General features: G+C 37.4%; 1 protein-coding gene across 1 annotated transcript in view; it reads right to left on the bottom strand.

Annotated features, from left to right (window-relative positions):
• The window catches only part of LOC122809800 (C-Jun-amino-terminal kinase-interacting protein 3-like), a 1,405,059-nt gene that overhangs the window by 922,715 nt on the left and 459,513 nt on the right, over nt 1-22,831 (bottom strand). The window contains exon 4 of the mRNA XM_044081538.1: nt 7,423-7,511. Within this exon, the coding sequence (XP_043937473.1) occupies nt 7,423-7,511 (89 nt within the window). The remainder of the gene's footprint in view (nt 1-7,422; nt 7,512-22,831) is intronic.

The following is a 22,831-nucleotide window of genomic DNA, read 5'->3' as shown; positions in this document are numbered from 1 at the left end:
TTCAGGTTACACATCGGATTCTGCTCATCCACACCAGCGAGACGTTAACCAGGATGAGAGTTACCATTCATCTTCTTTACCATTGGGACAATGTACCCCAGTTACTGTTCAAGTTTGCAACAGCAGCAATCGAACTGCAATGCAGAAGGTGGTTTACATTTCTTTCTCGAGAGACAGGGTCAGTGTATGGCTAAACAAGAGGATGAACATGTTTACCATGCCTGCAGGAGAGCATAGTACTTTAAACCAATTACTGGAAGGTTTTGAAAAGTAGTTATCCAAGTTTAGAAAACTTCAAGTGGAAAACAGTTTTTTTTTTTGAAAGTATTAAGGCCATACAGGTACCTAAAGGACTGGGAAGATTAAGTTTGCTACTGGTTTAGTGGAAAATTCAGATTTACACAAAGAGCTTTTAGGTCTGTTAGACCTACAAGGATGCAGATTAATGGAAGTACTTATGAAACATAACCTAAAAGTGATGATCAACTGGCAAGTGAGATTTCTGACTTAGATAAGGTTATTACCAGTGACTTATTATTCTGTAATTATGAACAACATTGCAAGAATATATTTACTTTAGTGGATAGGACTTCCTTTGCTGTAAAAAAAAAATGCAAAGAAAAGAAGGTTGAGAGGGACTGTTTTAGAAACTGGTACTGCTTATCCCAAACCCAACAAAGGGTTTGTGAGTGGCCCTATGAACAAGCGGACGATCACGTCACTCCAACTGATGAACCTGTGGCTGAACCCCTCCCTTTAGGGCACCCCCCCCGAGGCATTCACAGAGAATTTGGAACTGGGACAAATGGCAGCAACAGCAGAGCCATGTAGCAGTGGATCTCAATACCCAGTACCAGCAGAGTTGGAACCACAGGACCTATAACAGGAGAGTGAGACTTTAAATACTTTTTCTGATGTTAACAATTTTAGTTTTGAACTATGTGGACCCACCATGGTGACTAAAGAAAACGGAGACTTTAATATTTTTAACTATGCAGACTTTTCCAGTGAATAAAAACATGCTGAACTGCTAGCCAAATGTTTTACATTTGTCCCCATGACAAGATCTAGAATTGAGAATCTTATCAATCTTAAACTATTTTTGAGAAAGCTTAATTTTAAATTAATTTTCGGTGACAGAAAAATTAATGTTGAGAAGAATGGTTTATAAAGGAGAAGCATGTTTAATCCCCCCCTTTACATCACGCCCTGGCCCTGTTTGAAAAGCTATGCAAATTTGATTTTAGATTACTTATTTTAATTTGTCACCTTCTTAACATCAGTTATTAAAAAAAATATGTCACAGCAGGGAGTTAAGGGTTATGAAGCTGGATAAAGATGGGGGAGTTGAATCAGGACTAGGTCTGACTATGTGAACAAAATGAATCTGCTGTCAAATGAGGATTTTTATGAAGAATCCTTGATTGATTATGTTAATATTTCATACATGAAAATTAAATGTTTGCTCTACGATTTAGTTGACCATGGTCAGATTAACCAAGAGCTTTTGGATTTTTTGAAAGGTAAATTTCCTTTGGTTCTATCCGTTTTCAGGATTCCAAAGATTTATAAATTCATAGAGGACCCCACCCCCTGTTGAAATCCACTGTCAGTGCTAGAAAAGCCAAAATTCACCCTTTGGCCAAGTATATAGATATTGTATTCAAACAAGCACTTGAATCTTTTTCACATCTGTACAAGGATTTGTGGATTTTTACAAAAGTTTAGGGATATGCCTTTAATGGATATTTGTTTTCTCACTACTGATGTTGTTAAACTGTTTAATGTTATCCCCCACAATACAGGTTTGGAATGTTTCAATGGAATCCACCAATCTTACATCTAACAAAATAAAAGTGTTAGATGTTTTTATGGAGATTGTTTCAAAGAACGGTTTTGTCTTTTTTGAGGGGCAATATTACTTGCAGATCAAGGGAGTTGCCATGGACACTGCACGCTCCCTGTTATTTGCAAATATTATTCTGATTCAATGGGAGAACAATTTGATTTCAACCACGACAACCAACCTCCTTGGCCCATTTACACACATTATTTGGATGACATTTTTATTGCCTGGAAAAATCCCATTCAGGACAATGATGTATTGATTAATTACCTTAACTCTAACACTTCTTTCTTGAGGTTTACTTTTGCATATGATTTTAACAAAATTAATTACCTGGATGTAGAAATTAGTAAGGGTATTGAAAAAATATGCATTTATTACCAAAATCTATAGAAAACCTATATATTATTCTATATTATTTTTTTTCTAGTTGTCATCCTAACCATCAGAAAAGAGGCATCATTAAAGGCCAATTTGTTCAATTGGTGATGAAGGTTTCTGACTACGATCTATTTATTAAAGATTGTGATAATTTTAACTAACATGTTTATAGTCGGGGGCTATCCAGGTGAAATAGTACAAAGGATATATAAGGAGGTCATATCCAAAAGAAAAGATAATATTTTTTTCACCTTTATTATTGCCCAAACATGCAAGTGCCATTAATGAAACCCATGTTGACCTCAAAGAGTGTAACAGTGATACCTATCTGAACTCTTATCACCACCTACATGATTATCACTGAAATATTAGAAAAATTATGGAGAAAAATTGGATACTTTTTTTAGGTTTTGACAAAGTTATGGACAGAACTGGAAAGAAATTCTAGGCTGTATTTAGAAGGGGAAGCTCCATTAAAATTTTTCTTGAAGGAGGTGTTAGTTTTACTTCAAGTGCTCCTTTTATCAAGAAAGGTACTTTGAAGTGCAGATTCTATTTCCTATATAACTACATTTTAGTGGGTGAGGGGATAAAGGTAGGAAGCTGTTTGTTCTTCTTTCGGCTTTTCTCGGTTAGGAGTCGCCACAGCGGAACTCCGGTCTGCTAATGATTGGCAGTAGATTTTTTACAGGTGCCAGCTTGACGTCCAACCTTCAGAACGCCACTCAACTGCGGGGAAGACATGCAGACTCCACACAGAAGGCGCTCCAGCAGAGAATCGAATGGGAGAACCTCTTGCTGTGAGGCAACAACGCTACCGCTGCACCATCGTGGCTTACATAAAAGTAGGAAACTATTTTATTAAAACTTAATTTCACTGTAATGTTAATTCAATTGGCCTGGTTCAAGTGTCAACAATGACCATGTTTTTGTCTGGGAAAAACACTGAGGAAATTTAGACATTGTATTTATGAATATCTTTATTATGTCAGACATATGAATACCAACAATTCTTCATATAAGCATATGCTTAACTATCCAAACATATATTTTTTTTATTTTTTGGGGGTGGATAGAGTGGAAAAAGATCCTCGGAAGGGTCCCTGAGCTAATTTTATTGAGGGAATTGGTTTGGCAGATCAAATTATACACATGTTCGAATCCAGGACTTAATGAATCATTTCTGTTGCTACTGTTCTTAAATTACTTTCACATTTAGTATATTTAAATTATATATATTCATTACTATTTTTACTCGAATTTTTAAAAAATAAACCACAGTTGTTGCTGTTTTTGTTTTTAACATGTAAATTGTACATCGGTGGAATTTTTTTTAACTTGTGGAATGTTTTTAATGAGTGTTGTGTTTACATTGGCCGCAGCCTATACATGTGATCTTATATGAAAGTTTCTAATATGATTAGCTTATTGAAAACTTTATTCTGATGAATTCAATTGTTACAAACTGACGAAAGCACTTAATCCTTTGTAGCTGTAGTCATTAAATATTATATATTGTTTTCACTCTAGACTGTGCATTGTTGCTGGTTCTGGAGCCATGAATTTTCACAAACTGTTACTTAATGGGATGTTGTTTTGCTTTAGAATAGTTCTTAACGCTTATGCATTTAGAGTGTTTTCCAGGTTTATTTTTATTTTGAGGGAGGCAGCTTTGTGGTAAGACCTCATCAATGAGTATGCCGCATGGGGGGGCAATGCTCTCCCATGTTGGTGATTACTAGCTCCAATACGTTTGCCCCTCTGGTTGAATTGCACATCATCTGGTCCAGGGTGTTTGTGTTAAAGTACTGGAAACGTGCCCTGGAGTTAGAGGCAGTGGACATGTCCCAGTCTGCAGAGGTGTAGTTAAAGCCTCCCATGAATAGGGTATTCTGTTGGAGGGTGAGCACCTCTAGTAAGTCTAGGTAAGAGTTTTGAGCTTTGTGGGTCACTGAGGGTGACATGTACCTAGTCTAGACATGGCAAGGAACCTTGTCTATGGTGACAGGCATTATCCTGTTCAACCAATCTAGAATTGTATGTGTTGCTAATGCAGATTGAGATGCCTCCACCTTTAAGCCCTGCTTCTGCTGCTGTTGGTCTAAATGTGGAAGGCACTGTAGCCTTGCATGGCCAGAGTTCTTTGTGTGTCTTTAAAACAAGTTTCATTAGCAGCACAGATTTCTACATTTTTCACACTGAAGAGAGCTTGTAGGGTGTGGAGCTTCTTATTTAGGCTCCTAGTACTGAGCAGTAGCACCTTAAGGTTCATTTAAGTTTTTTTTGTGTTGTTATGTTGGCAGTTTTGTCATTTTGATATTACCTAAAAATAGCTCTGAGTGGAAGGATAAAGTTTTAGCCGATATCCAAAAGCCCAGGGGGACAGGTGCAAACCATCATTGGCAAAGCAATGTGATCTTTTAACCATGTCCTTGTGTGCTCAAAGATATTGGACTCCCCTGGAATGACACCAGAAACTAAGCCTTTATTGAAATCAGTTGTTTTCTGTTCATACTGTGGCATCATTGACGGTAGAATGCTGCTCACTGCAAGGCACGCACTTAACTGTGACACATATTCAGAGAGAAGCATAAGGTCTCTTTTCATACAGTCCAGTGAGGTACATCTCAGGACATTTACATCCACGTGGACTATAACAGAATCACACTGGTAGCTGTGATGCAGTGACCTGAGGGAGCGCGTGCATGATATTGTGCATCCTAGCTCCAGACAGGCAACTAACCATTATCTTCTTCTTGCCCAGCCTGGTGAGAAGGGTATGTGTGTGTTGTACAATAGAACCCCCTATGTCAAGAGTACAAGGTAAAATGTTTGCTTGCCTTACAGGCTTTGCTCTTGTGGAATCATTGTGTGAAGGCTTATGTGTGGTGTTGACTGTTGCTTCTGGAGAGTGCTTTGCTGACTGCTGAGGAAAGGTGTTACCATTTGACGGCTTAGGAGGTACTTGAGGTTTGGAAATGTTTCTTTTAAAACAGTGTAAGAAACTTCTCTGTGTGGAAGATTTTCAGTCCATATATTTCTAGTTAATCACTGTATATTAATCAGATCAGACAATAGTAGTAGAAGTAGCGAACGTAAACTCGTCAAGTCAAAAAGTAATAGAAAATATATAATTCTACAGCATTACTAAGTATTCAAAAGTAATCCAAGCAAGGCAAGCAGTCTGTTTCCAGTCGAAAATCCTTTATTAAGTACACAGACATGTCAGGATGCAGCTATTTTTGCATTTGTTAATCTCTGTGGGATTACTTAATATTTTTCTACTGGGGAGTTTGAGTGAAGGTCCTTCAGTCCTTTTCAGTTCTATAATGGGTTCCAGGATGTTTTTTTAACATCTGACTTTTATAGCCTCTCACTAGAAAATCATTCTCTAAGTTGTTCAGGTTTCTCAAAAATGGTTCCATCTCTGTGGTAATTTGAGCTAATCTATAGCCTTGGGATTTCACTACATTATACTTGTTTTTTGTAGGATGTAGACTTTTACTGTGGAGTAATAAGTTAACCCTCGTTGGTTTTCTGAATAGATCAGTGGTGATTCTGTTATTGTTGGTAATTGCTACATTATGTCAGGATGCTCATATCTACTACGCTGGTCACAGAGACATTAGGAAATTGCAAATCCATGTTGTCAGGACCTGCATTATGGTTAGGGTATTATGGTTTGGGAGCTTGGTTTAACAGAGGTCACCTGAGTAGTGTCTAGGGTTAAAGCTAGATGTTAGATTGTGCTATGATCTGAAATTAGTGCTGTTTGACACACAGTCACAACAGAATAGGTTCCAATAACATCAGATACTAAGCAAAGGTCAGACACGTAATTAAGAAATGAGGCTACAGTTTATAAGGTGCAGTTGTGTAACAATTTGTGATACACATCTAAGTCAAACAAGAAAGTTCATACCATTTAGGGTAGACAGACAATGAGAAATGAGGCATTGCTATATTGCACATTTACAGAAGCTAGATTCTCAATGAGATTAAAAATTCTACACGACAGAAGACAATGTTTAGACATCAATTCTTTGAGGGGAAAAAAAGCCATTAACAACAACAGGGTACTTAGTTAAGAACCTTTAATGATTAAAACAGTAAAAACTGCATGCTGGGTGCTGTCATCAGTTCCCTTAGTGATGTGGACATCCTCCAAGAGGGTCTCACTCAGACAAATGACTGGTGCCAGAAACAAATCGTCAAGCTGAATACCAAAAAATGCATCATCATCCCCTTTGCGGAGAGTGACATCCCCACAAATTATTACATTAATAACAACATCCTAAGCACGCAATCAGTCGGGAGGCATTTGGGCGCCCAGGTTGACAGCAACCTGACTTTTGACCACCATGTTGCTTCTGTTGTAAGGAAAGTCTTCTACATGGCCCACCTCATAAGTAAGGGTATTTCATCCAGGGGCAAGGAGGTCATAACATCCCTGTATTCTTCCCTTATAAGGCCCATTGTTGAGTACAATGCCTCTTTCGGCAAGTACCTCGCAATGCAGCAGCTGGAGAGACCACAGAGGTTCCTCATGAGGAGCCAGGACCTCAAACATCTACCATATACAGATAAGGCTAAAAGCCCTATTCCTCTACTGAGTTTCATACAGACTCCTCAGAAGTAACCTCTGTCTGGCATACAAGGCGATTACGGACCCCACCTTGATGGGACTGCTGCATATCTGTAAGCCAAGCTCCACTCGAGTAACCCACACGCTCGGCTTCAACCTGGTCTGTGACATCAACAAGACTTGTTGGTGGGACACATTTGTGTCCCAGAAACTCCTCCATCTATGGAATAGACTCCCTCTCCACATCAAGCAGAGTACCTCTTTACCCCTTTTTAAGCACAACCTGGATAACTGAATGGGAAACAGAAAATATACCCCTGGGATTTCACCCGTGTCCCTGCTGGACAGGACCACTGGGTGCCGATTTGTCTAAACATGGGCTAAACTCTCAGCTAGGTTTAGAAGGACCTCAAGGCAAATAGACTAGTAACCTCATAGAATCCTATGAACATACTAGACATCGTAAGCTGCAGTGACCATGGATTTTGTAACATACAGGTTATTACATACAACAGTAAACAACCACATTATATATTTTGTACAAATATTGCATCATACATAACAAGACATCATATCCCACACCCGCCATGAAAGAAAACATTTAATGTACCTGGATGAGGTAGGTGTAGAGACAGCAGACTGTCTGCCTTCCAATGAAAGGGCCCTCTGATATACTAAGTCTTTATAAATCCTCACAATCTGAAAGAAAAAGAAGGTTCATAAAACATGTTTTAATGCTTTACCTTTCTGAAAACATATCACATTAATCAGTTTATATTTACTTTAGTTACTGTGCCTACTACTGAAGAAATAAATTAAATAAAGGAACTCTTTTACATCAAAAACATTAATCAAAGTTTTATTTTTTCATCATATGGAAAAAGTGCCCTATCTCAGGGGCATGAAGACTCCTGGGTGTCACTTGGAGGTATGTCTAACATTAACAGTCTCCTTTTGACTTAAAGGTATGCTAGTGCCAACCAAAGAATGCCTTGCATGGTTTCATTCACCATCTCAGAATGCTGTTATGGGGACCCAGTAATAAAGAAGACTGAGGCAAGAATTCACTAAACACTGCCCTTAGATCCTCCCTTACACCCTCTCATTTCTGCTACGACATGCAGCAGATACTGAGAAAGACACACACATTGTGTGTGTGCCCCAAATCACAGACTATTCTTTTCAGTTTCTCTTACAGTGCATTTTCTCTTCCCCTCCAAAACTGCTGATGGAGCTTTAAAACTCCTCTCAGCTGTTCAAAAACCAAAGGGGCCTAGTTCAACTACAAATTCAAACAGATTGTAAACAGGACAACCCAGTACTTGTCTGAAACCATCCAGTGTTGTTTTGTGAGTTATTTTGCAATTGATTGGTAAGAGAGGATTGATTTTTACCTCTGATTTTACTGTTATAATGACATGCAAATGCGAGTGATATTTTGGGACACATTATTACACAGAATACAATGTAAAGGATATCGAGAATTTTAGTGAGAATGTCAAAACTAGTTTAAGTCAGAATAATCTTTATGAACTACTTTCTCCTGTACAAAGTTAGCTCAATAATATTTTATTTGCATATCATTTTTGGGATTTCCATTACAAGTCGACTTAAAATACTAATATGTTTTAATTTCTGTGAATTCTGTGAGTAGTGATTTTGATATTTTTTGTTTCTTCTAAAATTCTTTATTTTAATTGTCTGTAATTCAGAACGGATCCTTTATATAACTATGCAATTAACAATTTGCTGAAACATATGTATTTTACCTAGTGTACTAAATGCTGTGTATATAAAGGTAACGTGATAACACTGGTGATTTGTGTTCCTCATGTCAAAAGATGGATTATTTGTTTACAATTACTGACAGCATATCAAGATGTATTGATGACGACTGCAGTTGGCAAAGCCTGGAAAACCTCTGTTATGTATATTACATACTAAGCTGATGATATTAAAAAAAATTAAGAAAGGAAGGTGCCCTCTGCTAGTAAAGATCACTCAACCCCTATAGAACATGATACTACAGATGACACTTTTGGAATTCAGAATACAAGTATACACCAACCTGGGGATTCACAGCATGCAGAGGAAAATAAAATAAAGAAAGGGAGAAGCTCACAACAAATAAGTAGGGCAAAAACAATAATTAATGTCTAGAATGCAAAAAAAATATATACTAAATAAAAAGGAGACTGCTTTGTTATGCAATACCTGGATTACAGGGAATTATAATAATATTCAATCACGAAACATTCAATCTATAGAAAATATTTCCAACCAGAAATGTAGAAAAAAAAGGAGGTAAGGTGCAGACTAAAAGAAATCTAAACTGAATATGGACGATGTAAAGAAAACGGAGAGTGAAAAGACTGAAGATGACAACGTGGATTTTGCTGTGGGAGTACAAACAGAACTTTATGCTTACAAATGAAATGGTAAAAACAGGGAGATTAGTATGACTAAGCATGACAGGTCCATAGGTAAATACAAGGCTAGCTGCTCGTCAGCAATTTTAAGCCTAGACAATTTCCATTTTTGTGCTCAAAATAATCTTATCTATCCCAAGGTCAATAATTGTATAGTGCTCCAATGAGAATAATTGGGATCATACTATTAATAATATGAAGGGACCTATGCATGGGATAAAGCATTTACGAATTGCCTCTGTCCATTAGTAGTACATGGGCCAGTTCTGCGGTATATTTTCTGTTTTCTATACATAGATTTAAGTTGTTCTTGAAAATGGACAGGGTTAAACTTTGCATTTATGTGGATGGAGAGTCAGTTACAGAGCAGCAGCATTCTCTGAGTGATATACCTCTCCCTCCAAACTGCTCTATTGATGTTGCAGAAGAGTTTCATATCCCTATATCCAGTATTTCTTATGCCTTTTGACTTGCTGATGTGTAGTAAATCCATCAGTAATGGGTCGGATGATACCTTGTAAGCCAGACACAGGTGGCCTCTTAGCAATCAGTAGGATACAGAGTATAATAACAGGGCTGGTCCATGTACGGCATGTCGTTTAGGCCTTGTATCCTTTTAGTAAGGTATCTCTATGGAAGTTTCCAGTTGTTGCATGTGTCTGGATAGATACATGCCAAAGAGGGCATTATATTCAACAAGTGACCTAATGAGAGTTGAGTAAAGGGGAACAATGACATCCCCTTGTTTATAAGCTGTGCAATATTGAAGGACTTTCTTACAACAATAGTCACATGCTGGTCAAAAGTTAGGTCACTGTCTACATGAGTTCCCAAATCTCGAACAATCAGGTCAACTCTCAGGGGCGTACTGTCAATGTGGTAGTTCAATGAATGATATAGGTCATCCTTTTGTAACAAATGAAATAACAGATACTACTGGATTAGAAGGGGAAGGTTCTTCAGACTTACTAGTAGCTGGAGATTTAATTATTAAAGGACCTAGTACTCACATTTCTATGGAGGATAATGATGACTGAATAGTGCTGTGTTTGTACAAACAACAAATACAATACAAGCAGGGCCTTGCCTCAATGTAAAGAAACATGGAGTCTTGATTCAAACAATCATATCTTCAAGTACTCAATGACTTCTGGTACGAAACTTTCAAACCTCTTAGCATAGCTTGAATAGTTATTAGGATGCATTTTTCATAAAGCACATATAGAACGGAGAGTCAGAGTAGCACGAATGAAAAGGTTTTGGTGCAAATGCCTACATGAAAAAATAACCATTTTTAAAAAGTGGAATGCTAAGCATATGAAAAATTACATGAGACCTACCTTGCCTGTCCCCCTTGGTATTTAGTAGGTTAGGGTGCTCTTAAAAGCCATTGAAGGTCCCTCCTCAAAACATCTGGTATTTGAATCTGTAGCAAAAAATGCACTGTGTTGTTCAGGCAAAGAAGGAGAAAGACCAGGAGTCCATCGTAGTTAAATTCTTTATTTGTAAAGTGAAATTTAAAAATAATTCTAGGCAGTTTGTTCAAATTACAAGTCTGGTGCCGAGTCTTAAAAACAAAACATTAGAGGATTGTAAAACATTTGTGTGACACCCAGTCCCCTACCAGCTACCCATAATTCCTACCAGCTTTTTTTTTCACTGTCTTAAAGGGATAGAGACTTTTTTATTGATTCATTTTTAAAAAGTGGGAATGATTAGGAACTTTCAGCCTAATTCTGTGCACACACATATTTAACAAAGATGGCAAACCAAAAAAGACCGTTAAACCCAAAGGAGTTCTTTTGTTAAGACCTCTTGTTCGCTGATAAGTACGTAGTAAAAGCCAGTAGTAGAAGCCAATGTTTGAAACCACTTTTTCCAGATATAAGCACCAGCTGAAGTTAGATATAAAACCTTAACGCAAATTTTATTAAAAGAAACAAGCGTTTTCACTGTAGTCAGAGCTGCAGCTTCATCAGAGAAGTAGATTCAAAAAAAGCGTGCTAACGCAAGGCTTTTATAGGTCACACCCTTACCTTAATTAACTATGTGTTCACAAATAAAGACATAGCAGTCAAAATGTTCACTAAGTACAACGTCCTAAATCCTCAATGATTAAAAGAAATCAGAGAAGCATGATAAGCCTTATAGTTCATAAAAATACAATTATACAGGTATAAGAATGTAAAAATATATAAATATAAAAATAGGAATAAAAATAATGTTGTAGAGTAAGGACTTGTAATAATTCCAAACAAGTCTATAATATAAATCCTAATTAAATATAAAACATGTTAATATGTTAAATTAGTGGTATAAAGAATGAATTCAAATACAGATAGTCTGTTAAATCCAAATGCATCCTAATAAAACAGTAAAACAGTAATTATCTTCTGTAACTTCTCATTTTTAAGACGCATGCTATGTTACAGTACTCATTCAACCCCGGAAAGGAGAATGAGTCTAATAACAGTTGCCATTCCAACTCCCTGTTTTCTAAAAAAAGTTGGACTGGACCCCCTCTTTCTGACCTTACTACCTGGTCTATGGCCATAAAATGAAAACTATGTCCTTGATTCCTAATAACATGTTTGGCCAAGGCGTTCTCTTTTTTTAATTTCCTTATTGCATAGTCATGTTCGTACAATCTATCTCGTAATCTCCGATCAGATTTACCAATATAAAATGCTTCACAGCAATTGCAGTTAGCTAAGTAAATAATAGATCGGGATTCACAGTTAAGTCTGTGTGTTATGTTATATTTCCTACTACGGATCACAAATGAGTTAGTAGCTTTAACAAGATGGCAATAATTACATGCCCCACACTGGAAAGAACCTTTTGTTCTAGTAAGCCAATCAAGCTGTTTAGGTCTTTCTAGGAGGGTTTTTAACTTGTTACCTCTCCTATATGTGATCAAAGATCTACTACCTAGTTTTTCCAGTAGTTCCTCATTATTTGTTATATAATACCAGTTCTTGTATAAAATAAATTGAATGTTCTTCGAATCAATGTTGTAATTTGTAATGAAGCTGTTTGCAAAGCAAACCTCCGTCGTCCCAGTGTTTAAAGGTGCATTTAACGGAGGTGTGTAACTTCCAAAACTTAAATTTAGTTCTAAATTGCTTGCTTACTGACCTATAATTTTATGTGGTAGAAGAGGTAGGAGCTGCCCTTCAGCCCTCTTTTTATTAACCTCCTCTAATAGTTCATTGAACAAGATAGGAGGGTAGCCTCTGTTAATAAACATACCCTCCAAAATTTTACATTCTTCCAAGAATAAATCCTCCCTACTGCACATTCTAGCTGCTCTGATTAATTTCCCTTTTATAATGGCCTTCTTTTGTTTAAAGGGGTGGCAGCTATTGTAATGTAGAAATGAGTTACAGTAGGTTGGTTTCCTATAAATCTTGGAGAAATATTCACCCTTACTAACATCCCTGTACAATTGAACGTCGAGATAGTCAGTACCTGAATCTGAAAATTTTGAGGTGAATCTTAGGAAGTTAGTTGTGTCATTAGTAAAATTGACAAAATTCATTGCTAGTGAATGATCACCATCAAAAAGAATGAAAATATCGTCCAGGTACCTTGTGTAAAATGTAATATGCCTCATTCTAGTAACGTCATTAAAGATGTTGTTTACCTCCCAGTAAGCCATGAATAGATTAGCAACGGTAGCTCCACATGGGGACCCCATTGCTACCCCTTGCTTCTGTAGGTAGCGTTTCCCATTAAAAATGAAGTAGTTCGATGTAAGTATAATGTCTAGCAGTTGAGATACTAGATCTATTTCATTTTTAGGGGCCTCCAGGTGGGTTAACATTAGGGAAATCCATTCAACAGCCTCAAGGTGAGGTATAGACGTATATAAGTTTATAACGTCTATGGTAAGGAAGTTGAGTGTGTCACTGTAGTCAATTTCATACATTTTACTTAGGAATGACCAAGAGTCCTTACAAATGTGTTACTTTCTTAATATATTTACTTAAAATACTTTCTACCAGTTGAGCACTAGGGTATGTAAACGAGAGGCGACTGTCAATCAAGGCACGTACTGGTGGGTTTGACATATTTTTGTGGATTTTTGGTATACCAAAAATCACTGGTGTCCTAGGCATAGTGATGTCAATGTAATTGTAAGTATCTATGTCAATATACCCACTAATAAAAAGTCCCTTAAAAAACCTCTAGTCCTAGAAATTGAGGTATTCATTTCGTTCAACGACGATATACTATAGGCTGGGCTGTCAAGGACTGATTCCATCTTACTAGTATACATGTAGTTGTCAAAAATCACCAGACTGCCTCCTTTATCTGGTTTAACTACCCTAACTGGTGCTTTACATAGATCTTCTAGTGCCTGTAACTGCTCTTCAGTAGTGTTAAAGTCAGGACGGTCATTTCTAAAATGAGAAGAAGTGACCATATACCTGAGGTCTAGTTCACATGTTTTTTCAAATAGTGTTAGTATAGTATGTAGAGGGGGGTTATATGTACTTGCTAGTTTTAAGCTAGAGCCCCTAGTGGTAACATTGTTGTTAAACATAATATGCAAGTTGAATTTCCTAACAAAACATTTAAGGTCAATCAAGGTCCTGACAAGATTGCATTTGGTTGTAGGAACAAAGGTATTTCCAAATGCTAAGAGTTCTATCAAAGGTGGAGACGCATAGAAACTTGAAAAATTGTAAATGGTAAAGTCACCTTTTTCATTAGTCAGGACGCACAGGTCATCTAAAATGTTGTTGTCCATAGTAGACGTTGAATCAGGAATGGAGTCAACCACCTCTATCGTTTGGTCCAGTTTTTCTTGAAGTATGGCCGGGATCTCGGGTTCCCTAAAAAACGCCCTTCGGAGTTTTCATTCCTTTGATGGTTACCATTATTCTGCTGGCCACTCCTAGTGTTGTGTACTTTAATCACATTACCACGTGGAGGTACACGGTCATTCAAGCTCCCTTCTGCTTCGTCACAGTCTCTACCTACTCCTATGTTAGAGTTATTGTTTTCATTTTCATTCTCAATAATGTTACTGGCATGTTGGATATTAGTTGAAGTCACTAATTTAGGGTATGCTGTTTTATTAAAATAACTCAGCCTATCCCTTGCCAGTTTTTTATTTTTATTCATTTTTAGTTTTTCCACCAGTCCGTCAATACTCGAAAAAATACGAGAATAATCATATTTATATCTGTCAAAGTACAAGTTTTGTTTCAAAGAATTGTCCAAGTTATTAACTTCTTCAATTAGTTTAGAAATCTGTATATTGTAATGCTTAGAAATTAGTTCCAAAAGTTGAACACCTTGATTGTCAAACAATGTTGCTAGTTCTGCACAAAAATCAGCATTGTTAAATAAACCAGTAGGGTAAAAAGATGAACGAAGGCCCTTAGGAATAATTTTTTCAGTTATACATTGCTGAAAGTAAACTACTTCTAATTGTAGTTTTTTTAATTTCAATAGTTTGTTGTCAAAATCTTTTAAAGTATCAGCGATGGTATTTTCACTTACCATGGAAGTAGCTGGCCCCATAGCCGGTTGTTCCTGAGGCAGACCAAACCTTAAATTATCAGTATTTTAGATCCAGACGCCGAAGTTAGGAACACCTATAAGCCCTGGAGGCATTGGTAAGCAAGGACCATTCGACGATGGCAAAATCCTATCCGTTGCGATAACCCTAGCGCTATGAGCGCTCTGAAATGCTTCAGGAGTGTCCTCGTTGTAGACAGGCTGACCTGGGGGTATAGATCCCAGGTTCAATAATGAATTAGCACCAGTGGGAGTTGGTAAAGCTCCTTCTTGTAATGTCCTAAAAGGCAAGGCAGAATGTGCAGTTGATGATCCGACTACTTGTGGTGGTATTAAATTGACGCACTGGTCCAAAGCGTCAAGTTTGTTAACAAAACAATCCATTCTTTTATTCAAAGCTTGAATTAAGCTAATAAGGTCATTTCCTTCATCTGTTGCAACACTATTAGTTGCAAATAAACCTGGGCTAGACGGGCTATTAAGGCTGCCGGTTGCCATACTAATGGATTCAACAGACAAAAAACTGGTAAAGTAACAAAGATGGCAAACCAAAAAAGACCGTTAAACCCAAAGGAGTTCTTTTGTTAAGACCTCTTGTTCGCTGATCTCGAACAATCAGGTCAACTCTCAGGGGCGTACTGTCAATGTGGTAGTTCAATGAATGATGAAGGTCATCCTTTTGTAACAAATGAAATAGCAGATACTACTGGATTAGAAGGGGAAGGTTCTTCAGACTTACTAGTAGCTGGAGATTTAATTATTAAAGGACCTGGTACTCACATTTCTATGGAGGATAATGATGACTGAATAGTGCTGTGTTTGTACAAACAACAAATACAATACAAGCAGGGCCTTAGAATGCCTCAATGTAAGGAAACATGGAGTCTTGATTCAAACAATCATATCTTCAAGTACTCAATGACTTCTGGTAGGGAACTTTCAAACCTCTTAGCATAGCTTGAATAGTTATTAGGATGCATTTTTCATAAAGCACATATAGAACGGAGAGAGTCAGAGTAGCACGAATGAAAAGGTTTTGGTGCAAATGCCTACATGAAAAAATAACCAATTTTAAAAAGTGGAATGCTAAGCATATGAAAAATTACATGAGACCTACCTTGCCTGTCCCCCTTGGTATTTAGTAGGTTAGGGTTCTCTTAAAAGCCATTAAAGGTCCCTCCTCAAAACATCTGGTATTTGAATCTGTAGCAAAAAATGCACTGTGTTGTTCAGGCAAAGAAGAAGAAAGACCAGGAGTCCATCGTGGTTAAATTCTTTATTTGTAAAGTGAATTTTAAAAATAATTCTAGGCAGTTTGTTCAAATTACAAGTCTGGTGCCGAGTCTTAAAAACAAAACATTAGAGGATTGTAAAACATTTGTGTGACACCCAGTCTCCTACCAGCTACCCATAATTCCTACCAGCTTTTTTTTTCACTGTCTTAAAGGGATAGAGACTTTTTTATTGATTCATTTTTAAAAAGTGGGAATGATTAGGAACTTTCAGCCTAATTCTGTGCACACACATATTTAGACATAATATATTATAATACTTGACAAACGCAAGACATGATTTTTATGCTGTCAGTAATTCAACAGTTCACAGACAGTAAAACTGAATTTAACTGTACTGGTTGATAATGTTAGGTGCATTTATTTATTGGAAAAGTTGCTGCATTCACTTAAGATTGATGTTGTTATTGCTTGTGACACATGGTTAAAGAATAATGACTGGAAAAAAGTTCTGGCAGGATATATGTTTTTTTTTTCTGTAACACACATTCTAACACAAATCAGGTGGAGGTGTTATGATAGAGAGATTAAAGATTATTGTGAAATCTGTGGTAGTTAGATTTTTGATAATAATACCAACAGTCCAGATTGTGCAACTGTAACAATAAACACAACCCTGAACGGGTTACAATTGTTGGAGTGTATAGACTAGCAAAGTTAAATGCTAATGACCTTGAGGAATTCATACATGTCTTGCATCAAATACAGGTGAAAAAATGTTGTTGGATCTTTCGGCTTTTCCCGGTTAGGGGTCGCCACAGCGGAACTCCGGTCTGCTAATGATTGGCAGTAGATTTTTACATATCAAGTTGCCAGCTCTGACGCACAGCCTTCAACGAAGGTACGCCCATTCACACATGTCTCCACACAGAAGATGCTTTAGCTGAGAATCTAACATGACAACGTCTTACTGTGAGGTGACAACGCTACCGCAGCACCACCACCGCAGTCTAAATACAGGTGAAAAAATAATAGTAGCTAAAGACTTAAACTTACCAGAAGCAGTCTAGAATAGTGTTTACTCTGTACTAGCAGTTAGTACAAAGGTTAAGGTTGCAAGCTGTAGTCCGTGTGGTACAAAGGTTAAGGTTGCAAGCTGTAGTCCGTGTGGTACAATGTTTGATTCCCTCAGTCCTCCTTTGCCTACTGTGTGATCCTGGGCAAATCACTGACCGTGTTTCTGAGTCACTCCTTAAAAGGGAATGTGGGTCCAGTGACCTACCTGATTAACAAATGGGTATCATTATTAGTAGTAGCAATGGTATTATTAGTGAGGAAATTATTTACAAATATATATACAGGAGAAGCAATTGCTCCAGACTGCAAACAAACCAAAGAATCCTACCAGGAAATGTAACACACTGGACATTGTTTATGTGCCCAAGGAGATGACTGTTATTTCACGTCTAGGTTTTACAACTTTTGATATGCTGTGACCATGGGGTTACAAAGGTTAAACTACTGCTAGATAATTCTGTCAATCTGAAATATAAACCAGTATACATAAGTTTAGTAGTCTACATGGAACAAAGCAGTCACTATGCAAAATTAATTGCAGTGATACATTCACTAGAAAGACGGCAGAAGGAATGTGGCTAGTTTTGAAAGGGAAAACGAGTGCAGAAAATAAAAAAGTTGAACATTACGATCTAGGCACACAAACTCAAGAGGATATATTTTCATAAGAACAAGATACTTAATTATGATTAGACATAAAAATATAAGAAAAATAAATGAGGTTGAACTAGAACATTGAAAACTGAAACAAACCAAATGGATAGAGAATTTAAACAGTGTGAGACAAAATTTATATAAATACATTGAGCATAACAAGAAGCAATTTCATAGCTATACAACATGTGGTAGGAGTAAAGAAACGCAAATGAATAAAATCTATGTAGATTCTAAACATTATTCTTAAACACAACCAAATGTAGATACAGTTACAACACCTTATCCAAAACAGTTTGGCTAAACAAAGGGATATACCATTGAAATTAAACTACACTAAATTGAAAAAGAACTATGCAAACTGGACCCAAGCAAAGCACAAGGAATACATAGAATGGTAGTAATGGCCCAAGAACACATGAACATGAACTTAAGGTACCATTATATTTGTTACTTTCTGGGTAATTTAAGTATGGAGAGATTCCTCAAGATTAGAGATATGCACTTGTTTAGCCATTCTTTAAGGAAAATCAGGAATTGGACAACGCCAGAGTCATGTACACCCATAAGTTTTACTTTCTTGTCAAAGAAACATAATGGAGAAGGTTATTGTGGATAAATTATTGTCAGAACTGGAAAAGTTTGGATTTGAAACACCAAGCCAGCATGCATATGTTGAAAACAGATCTATAACTACCAGTGACATGACATTCTATGATAACTATAAATTACAAAAATTATGCTGTGATGCAATCTATACAAATCTATCTTCAAGATTTTGCTAAATTCAAATGCAAAACACTTCTCAATAAATTCAAATAACTAGGTATTAATGTAATCTTGATAATATGGTTAGCCGCACAGCTTACAAACAAGGCATGCAATTATCATTTAGCAGCTGGACAAGTGAAATTCTATGTTACGGTTAGGGAGTCCCCACAGTGCTCTTTCCAAAGGCACCTAACTTGTTTAGGTTGCATCTTTCTGATTTATTTTTTTCATCTAAGGTGTTCTATACTGTGCATGTGAGTAAACTGATTACATGCGTTACAGCCCTAACTTCACCATGTGGACACAGGAAAAACCTCATATTTAAACAATATGAGATTTGGAATACAGAGTCAAAGCTGAATACTTAATACAGCCCACAGTGATTGAAACTGTGGCTTCAAAGTTTTCTGATCATATCAACCAACTGGTTAATGATAGTTATAAAACTACAGGCTGTATAAAATGATTTATAAAGTCTAGGAAATCAGAAATAACAAAATCATTGTTTTTAAGTCACATCAGACCAAAATTAAAGTATGGAATAATAACATAAAAACCTTATAAGAAAACTAGCATAAGAAAATTGGGCAGTCAATGGAAACATTCCAAAACATCCATGGATGGGAACATTTAGTCTTTTATAAAAGATTAAAGCATCTGAACATCTTCCAAAGACATGCATCTGGAGCATTTCTCCCCGGACCTCCGCTGAAAACAGGCTTTGTGGAACCTAGTCGGACTTTCCCGGTCAACAAATGTTAAATAAATAAATAAATAAATAAAATACAGTGTCTCATATAGATATTTATGAGGAAAGTATATTCGGGTATAAAGGGCATTCAGAAACAAATATCTCTGGAAATGTTAGGGTTATTAAACAGTGGTACAGAATCATCAGACAAACTGTGTAGAGGATTATACAGGAATGGTATTTGTACTATCTGTTTTTGAGAGAGTAGCTCAGGAAGTAGGAACAGGTTACCAAAATTATATTAAAGCAAGCACTACTTAGATATTTTTAAGAACAACATGGACCCTTATTATTATTATTATTATTATTAACCAATCACAGCTCCTCAAGTCAGATCACATTATACCACACCAACTTGCTCCACACAAAATACTCCCAATCACTCTCATTCCCACTAGGCATTTTTTACATCACCCACACTACTTACCCATCCACATATAGTGCAACCCTATAATTCCTATTCAGACCCCCACCTAGAACCAACTTAAACTTTATAACCATGGCTGTCACACTACTAAGTTTAGTCTGTCTTCTCATAATTCTTTATAACACCACACGTTATCACTCTAGCAATATCCCTAGACTTAGTAGCACAACACTACATTATGCACTCTCATATACAGACACTGCACATTATAATAATATCTGCCCACAATTGTTCAAGAACTACATAATGGACCAATTCAGAACTAAACACATATGCTCTCATTCCTACTCCAAAAAAAACACAATACTTTCTCACACTTCTCACCAAACTCCAACATCTGTATCACCATTTTAACACCAGGCTCACCATAAGTGAGGATATCCACCCCAACCCAGGCCCAAATCCATCCTGTCCAACACAAACTGCTCCAACACAAATGTCAGAACATAACACCCCCACTATCTTCATCTCTGGGCAAATCAACAACAGCAGCAAAACCAACCAACTTTTAATGCTAAATATTAATATTAGAAGTATCAAAAATAAAATACCTGAACTCCAGGCCACAATAGCACACTACTCCCCAGACATAGCTGCTTTAACAGAAACCTGGCTAAATAAAAACATAGCTAACTCAGAAGTTCTCCCTACTGGCTACAATATCATTAGACAAGACAGACCACTTCGTAAAGGGGGTGGAACTGCCTTACTGTACAAGTCCAACTTAATTGTACATCAATTACCAAACTCCTATCCCTCCCCCAATAATTGGGACATACTTATCTCACAACTTCAACTTCACCCTAAAAAGGCCATCACCACAATTGTGATCTATATTCCACCTGGTAATACACCTGCTAGCCTTGAAGACTTTGTATCCTGGTGTTCTTCTACATACTCACAAGAAACCCTTATTCTGGGGGATTTCAACCTAGATTGGTTCACCTGCATATCAGAACCACCAAGTAATCTAATAAATCTCCATGGCCACCAGCAGCTACTCCAAATTCCAACTAGATGTGATAAAAAAATCTAAAAGGGAATCCATCCTTGACTGGGTCCTAACTAACAACCCCACATTTTACCCCCACGCAGGCAGTCTCCCAGACACCTTAAGTGACCACAACATAATATACTTTATACGTAGTAGAACAAGCATATGCAAAACCACTAACTATATATCCACTAGAAACACAAAAAAATTATCTCCTGAGGTCCTCAATACTTTACACTGTGACTGGACCCCCCCCCCCCTAAAAACCCTCCCACTTGACCAGGCTGTAGCATATTTCAACAAAACATTTCTACAACACCTAGACACTGCCGCTCCATTGCGCAAAATCAAGGTTAGAACCTCGACAAACCCCTGGCTCAGTAAAGAAACCAAACAAATCCTCAAGTCCAGAGACACTGCCTGGCTTTACTATAAAAAATACAAAGAAACACAAAACCTAAGTACCAAAAACTGCGCAACCATGCAAAAAAATGCATTAGACTGGACAAAATATCCTACTACATGACATTACAAACTAAATACCAACACAACCCCCAAAAATTTTGGAAAAATGTAAACCAGCTACTAAAACCCACCCAAAAGGCTACCCCCAGACCAACCACCCCTGACATTAAAGTTCCCATTGAAACACAATTCAACTCCCACTTTGTGAACTCAATTCTATCCTTAGCATCACAGGACAGTTCCTTCCCTCACTATCCCCCCCCAACACAAATAACACTAATACAAGCTTTACCTTCAAAACAGTTTCCACCACTTCAATCAAAAGCATGCTCTCCAAACTAAAAAAATGATCAACAGCAGCCAACCTACTCCCCAGCTATTTCTTGAAACTCACAGCAGATGCTATTGCTATCCAAATGTCCACCCTCATAAACAGATCAATTGTTGAAAACTATGTGCCCAAACTCTGGAAAATATCCTATGTTACACCCATACATAAAGGCGGGACCTCCACTGAACCTAACAACTACAGACCCATCGCTTTACTCTCCCCCCTGGCCAAAATCCTAGAAAAATGCATCCATACCCAGATGCTAAAATATCTCCTAGACAGCAACGGTTTCAGACCTGCCCATAGTACCACTACAGTCCTCCTCTGCTTCACAGACACAGTAAACCATCTCAAAAATGAAGGCCTGCAGGTGTCAACTCTTTGTTTGATATGTCCAAAGCATTTGACACAGTCTCACACCAAATCCTGCTAAACAAACTAAACCAATATCACCTATCAAATTCCACTCTTACCTGGTTCCAAAGCTACTTAACTGACAGGTACCAAGCTGTGAAATGGGAAAATTCTCTCTCTCCTCAGCTGCCCATAACTATAGGAGTCCCATAGGGTTCTAGCTTAGGACCACTACTATTCACAATCTTCTCAAATGACCTCCATACCTCCACACAGCATGCATCTATCATTCAGTATGCAGATGACACTACCTTAATCTGTGCTGCACAAAACATTCCCACCCTCCTGCAAACAACTCAACTAGCATTCTCTAACATTGAAAACTACCTTACCAAAGCCCAACTTATCCTGAATCCAAAGAAAACTCAGCTTATGATTACAACCAGTTCTAACAAAAACACTGATAACAGTCAATTCACTATCTACTCCACAAATGCTACTCCAATCGCTCCAGTGGTACAGGCCAAGTTATTGGGAATAACCATAGACTCCCACCTAAAATTTGATAGTAATCTCAACTTAACTATTAAAAAGTACATGCCAAACTGGGATCACTCTACCGTATCAAACCATTTCTTACCAACAGCACAAGATCAGCCATTGCTCACTCCCAACTTCTATCCACCCTACACTATGCATCTCCCATTATGACTAATCTCAACAAAACTGAACTAAGCAAAATGGAAGCCTGCTATAACAGAATTGCCCACTTTGCTGCAAATTGCTCATATAGAACTCATCACTGTACTGCTTTGAGACAGCTCCACTGGCTTGAACTGCTCAAACTCCTAACCTACAATCAGCTCTGTCTCTGTCATTCAATCTATTACCTCCCCAATAAGTGTCCTGCCCTCAAAAACCTAGTACAACATCACTCAGCCAAAAGGCCTCTTAGATCATCAAGCAGACTACTAGTAGAAGTCACCAACAGCTACAATAGCT

This window comes from Protopterus annectens, chromosome 1.part1 (genome assembly GCF_019279795.1).
Source record: "Protopterus annectens isolate FY-2018-M chromosome 1.part1, PAN1.0, whole genome shotgun sequence".
In the NCBI taxonomy this organism is placed as follows: Eukaryota; Metazoa; Chordata; order Ceratodontiformes; family Protopteridae; genus Protopterus; species Protopterus annectens.
The sequence above is the reverse complement of the archived record's forward strand: the minus strand, read 5'-3'. Positions and strand labels throughout refer to the sequence as shown.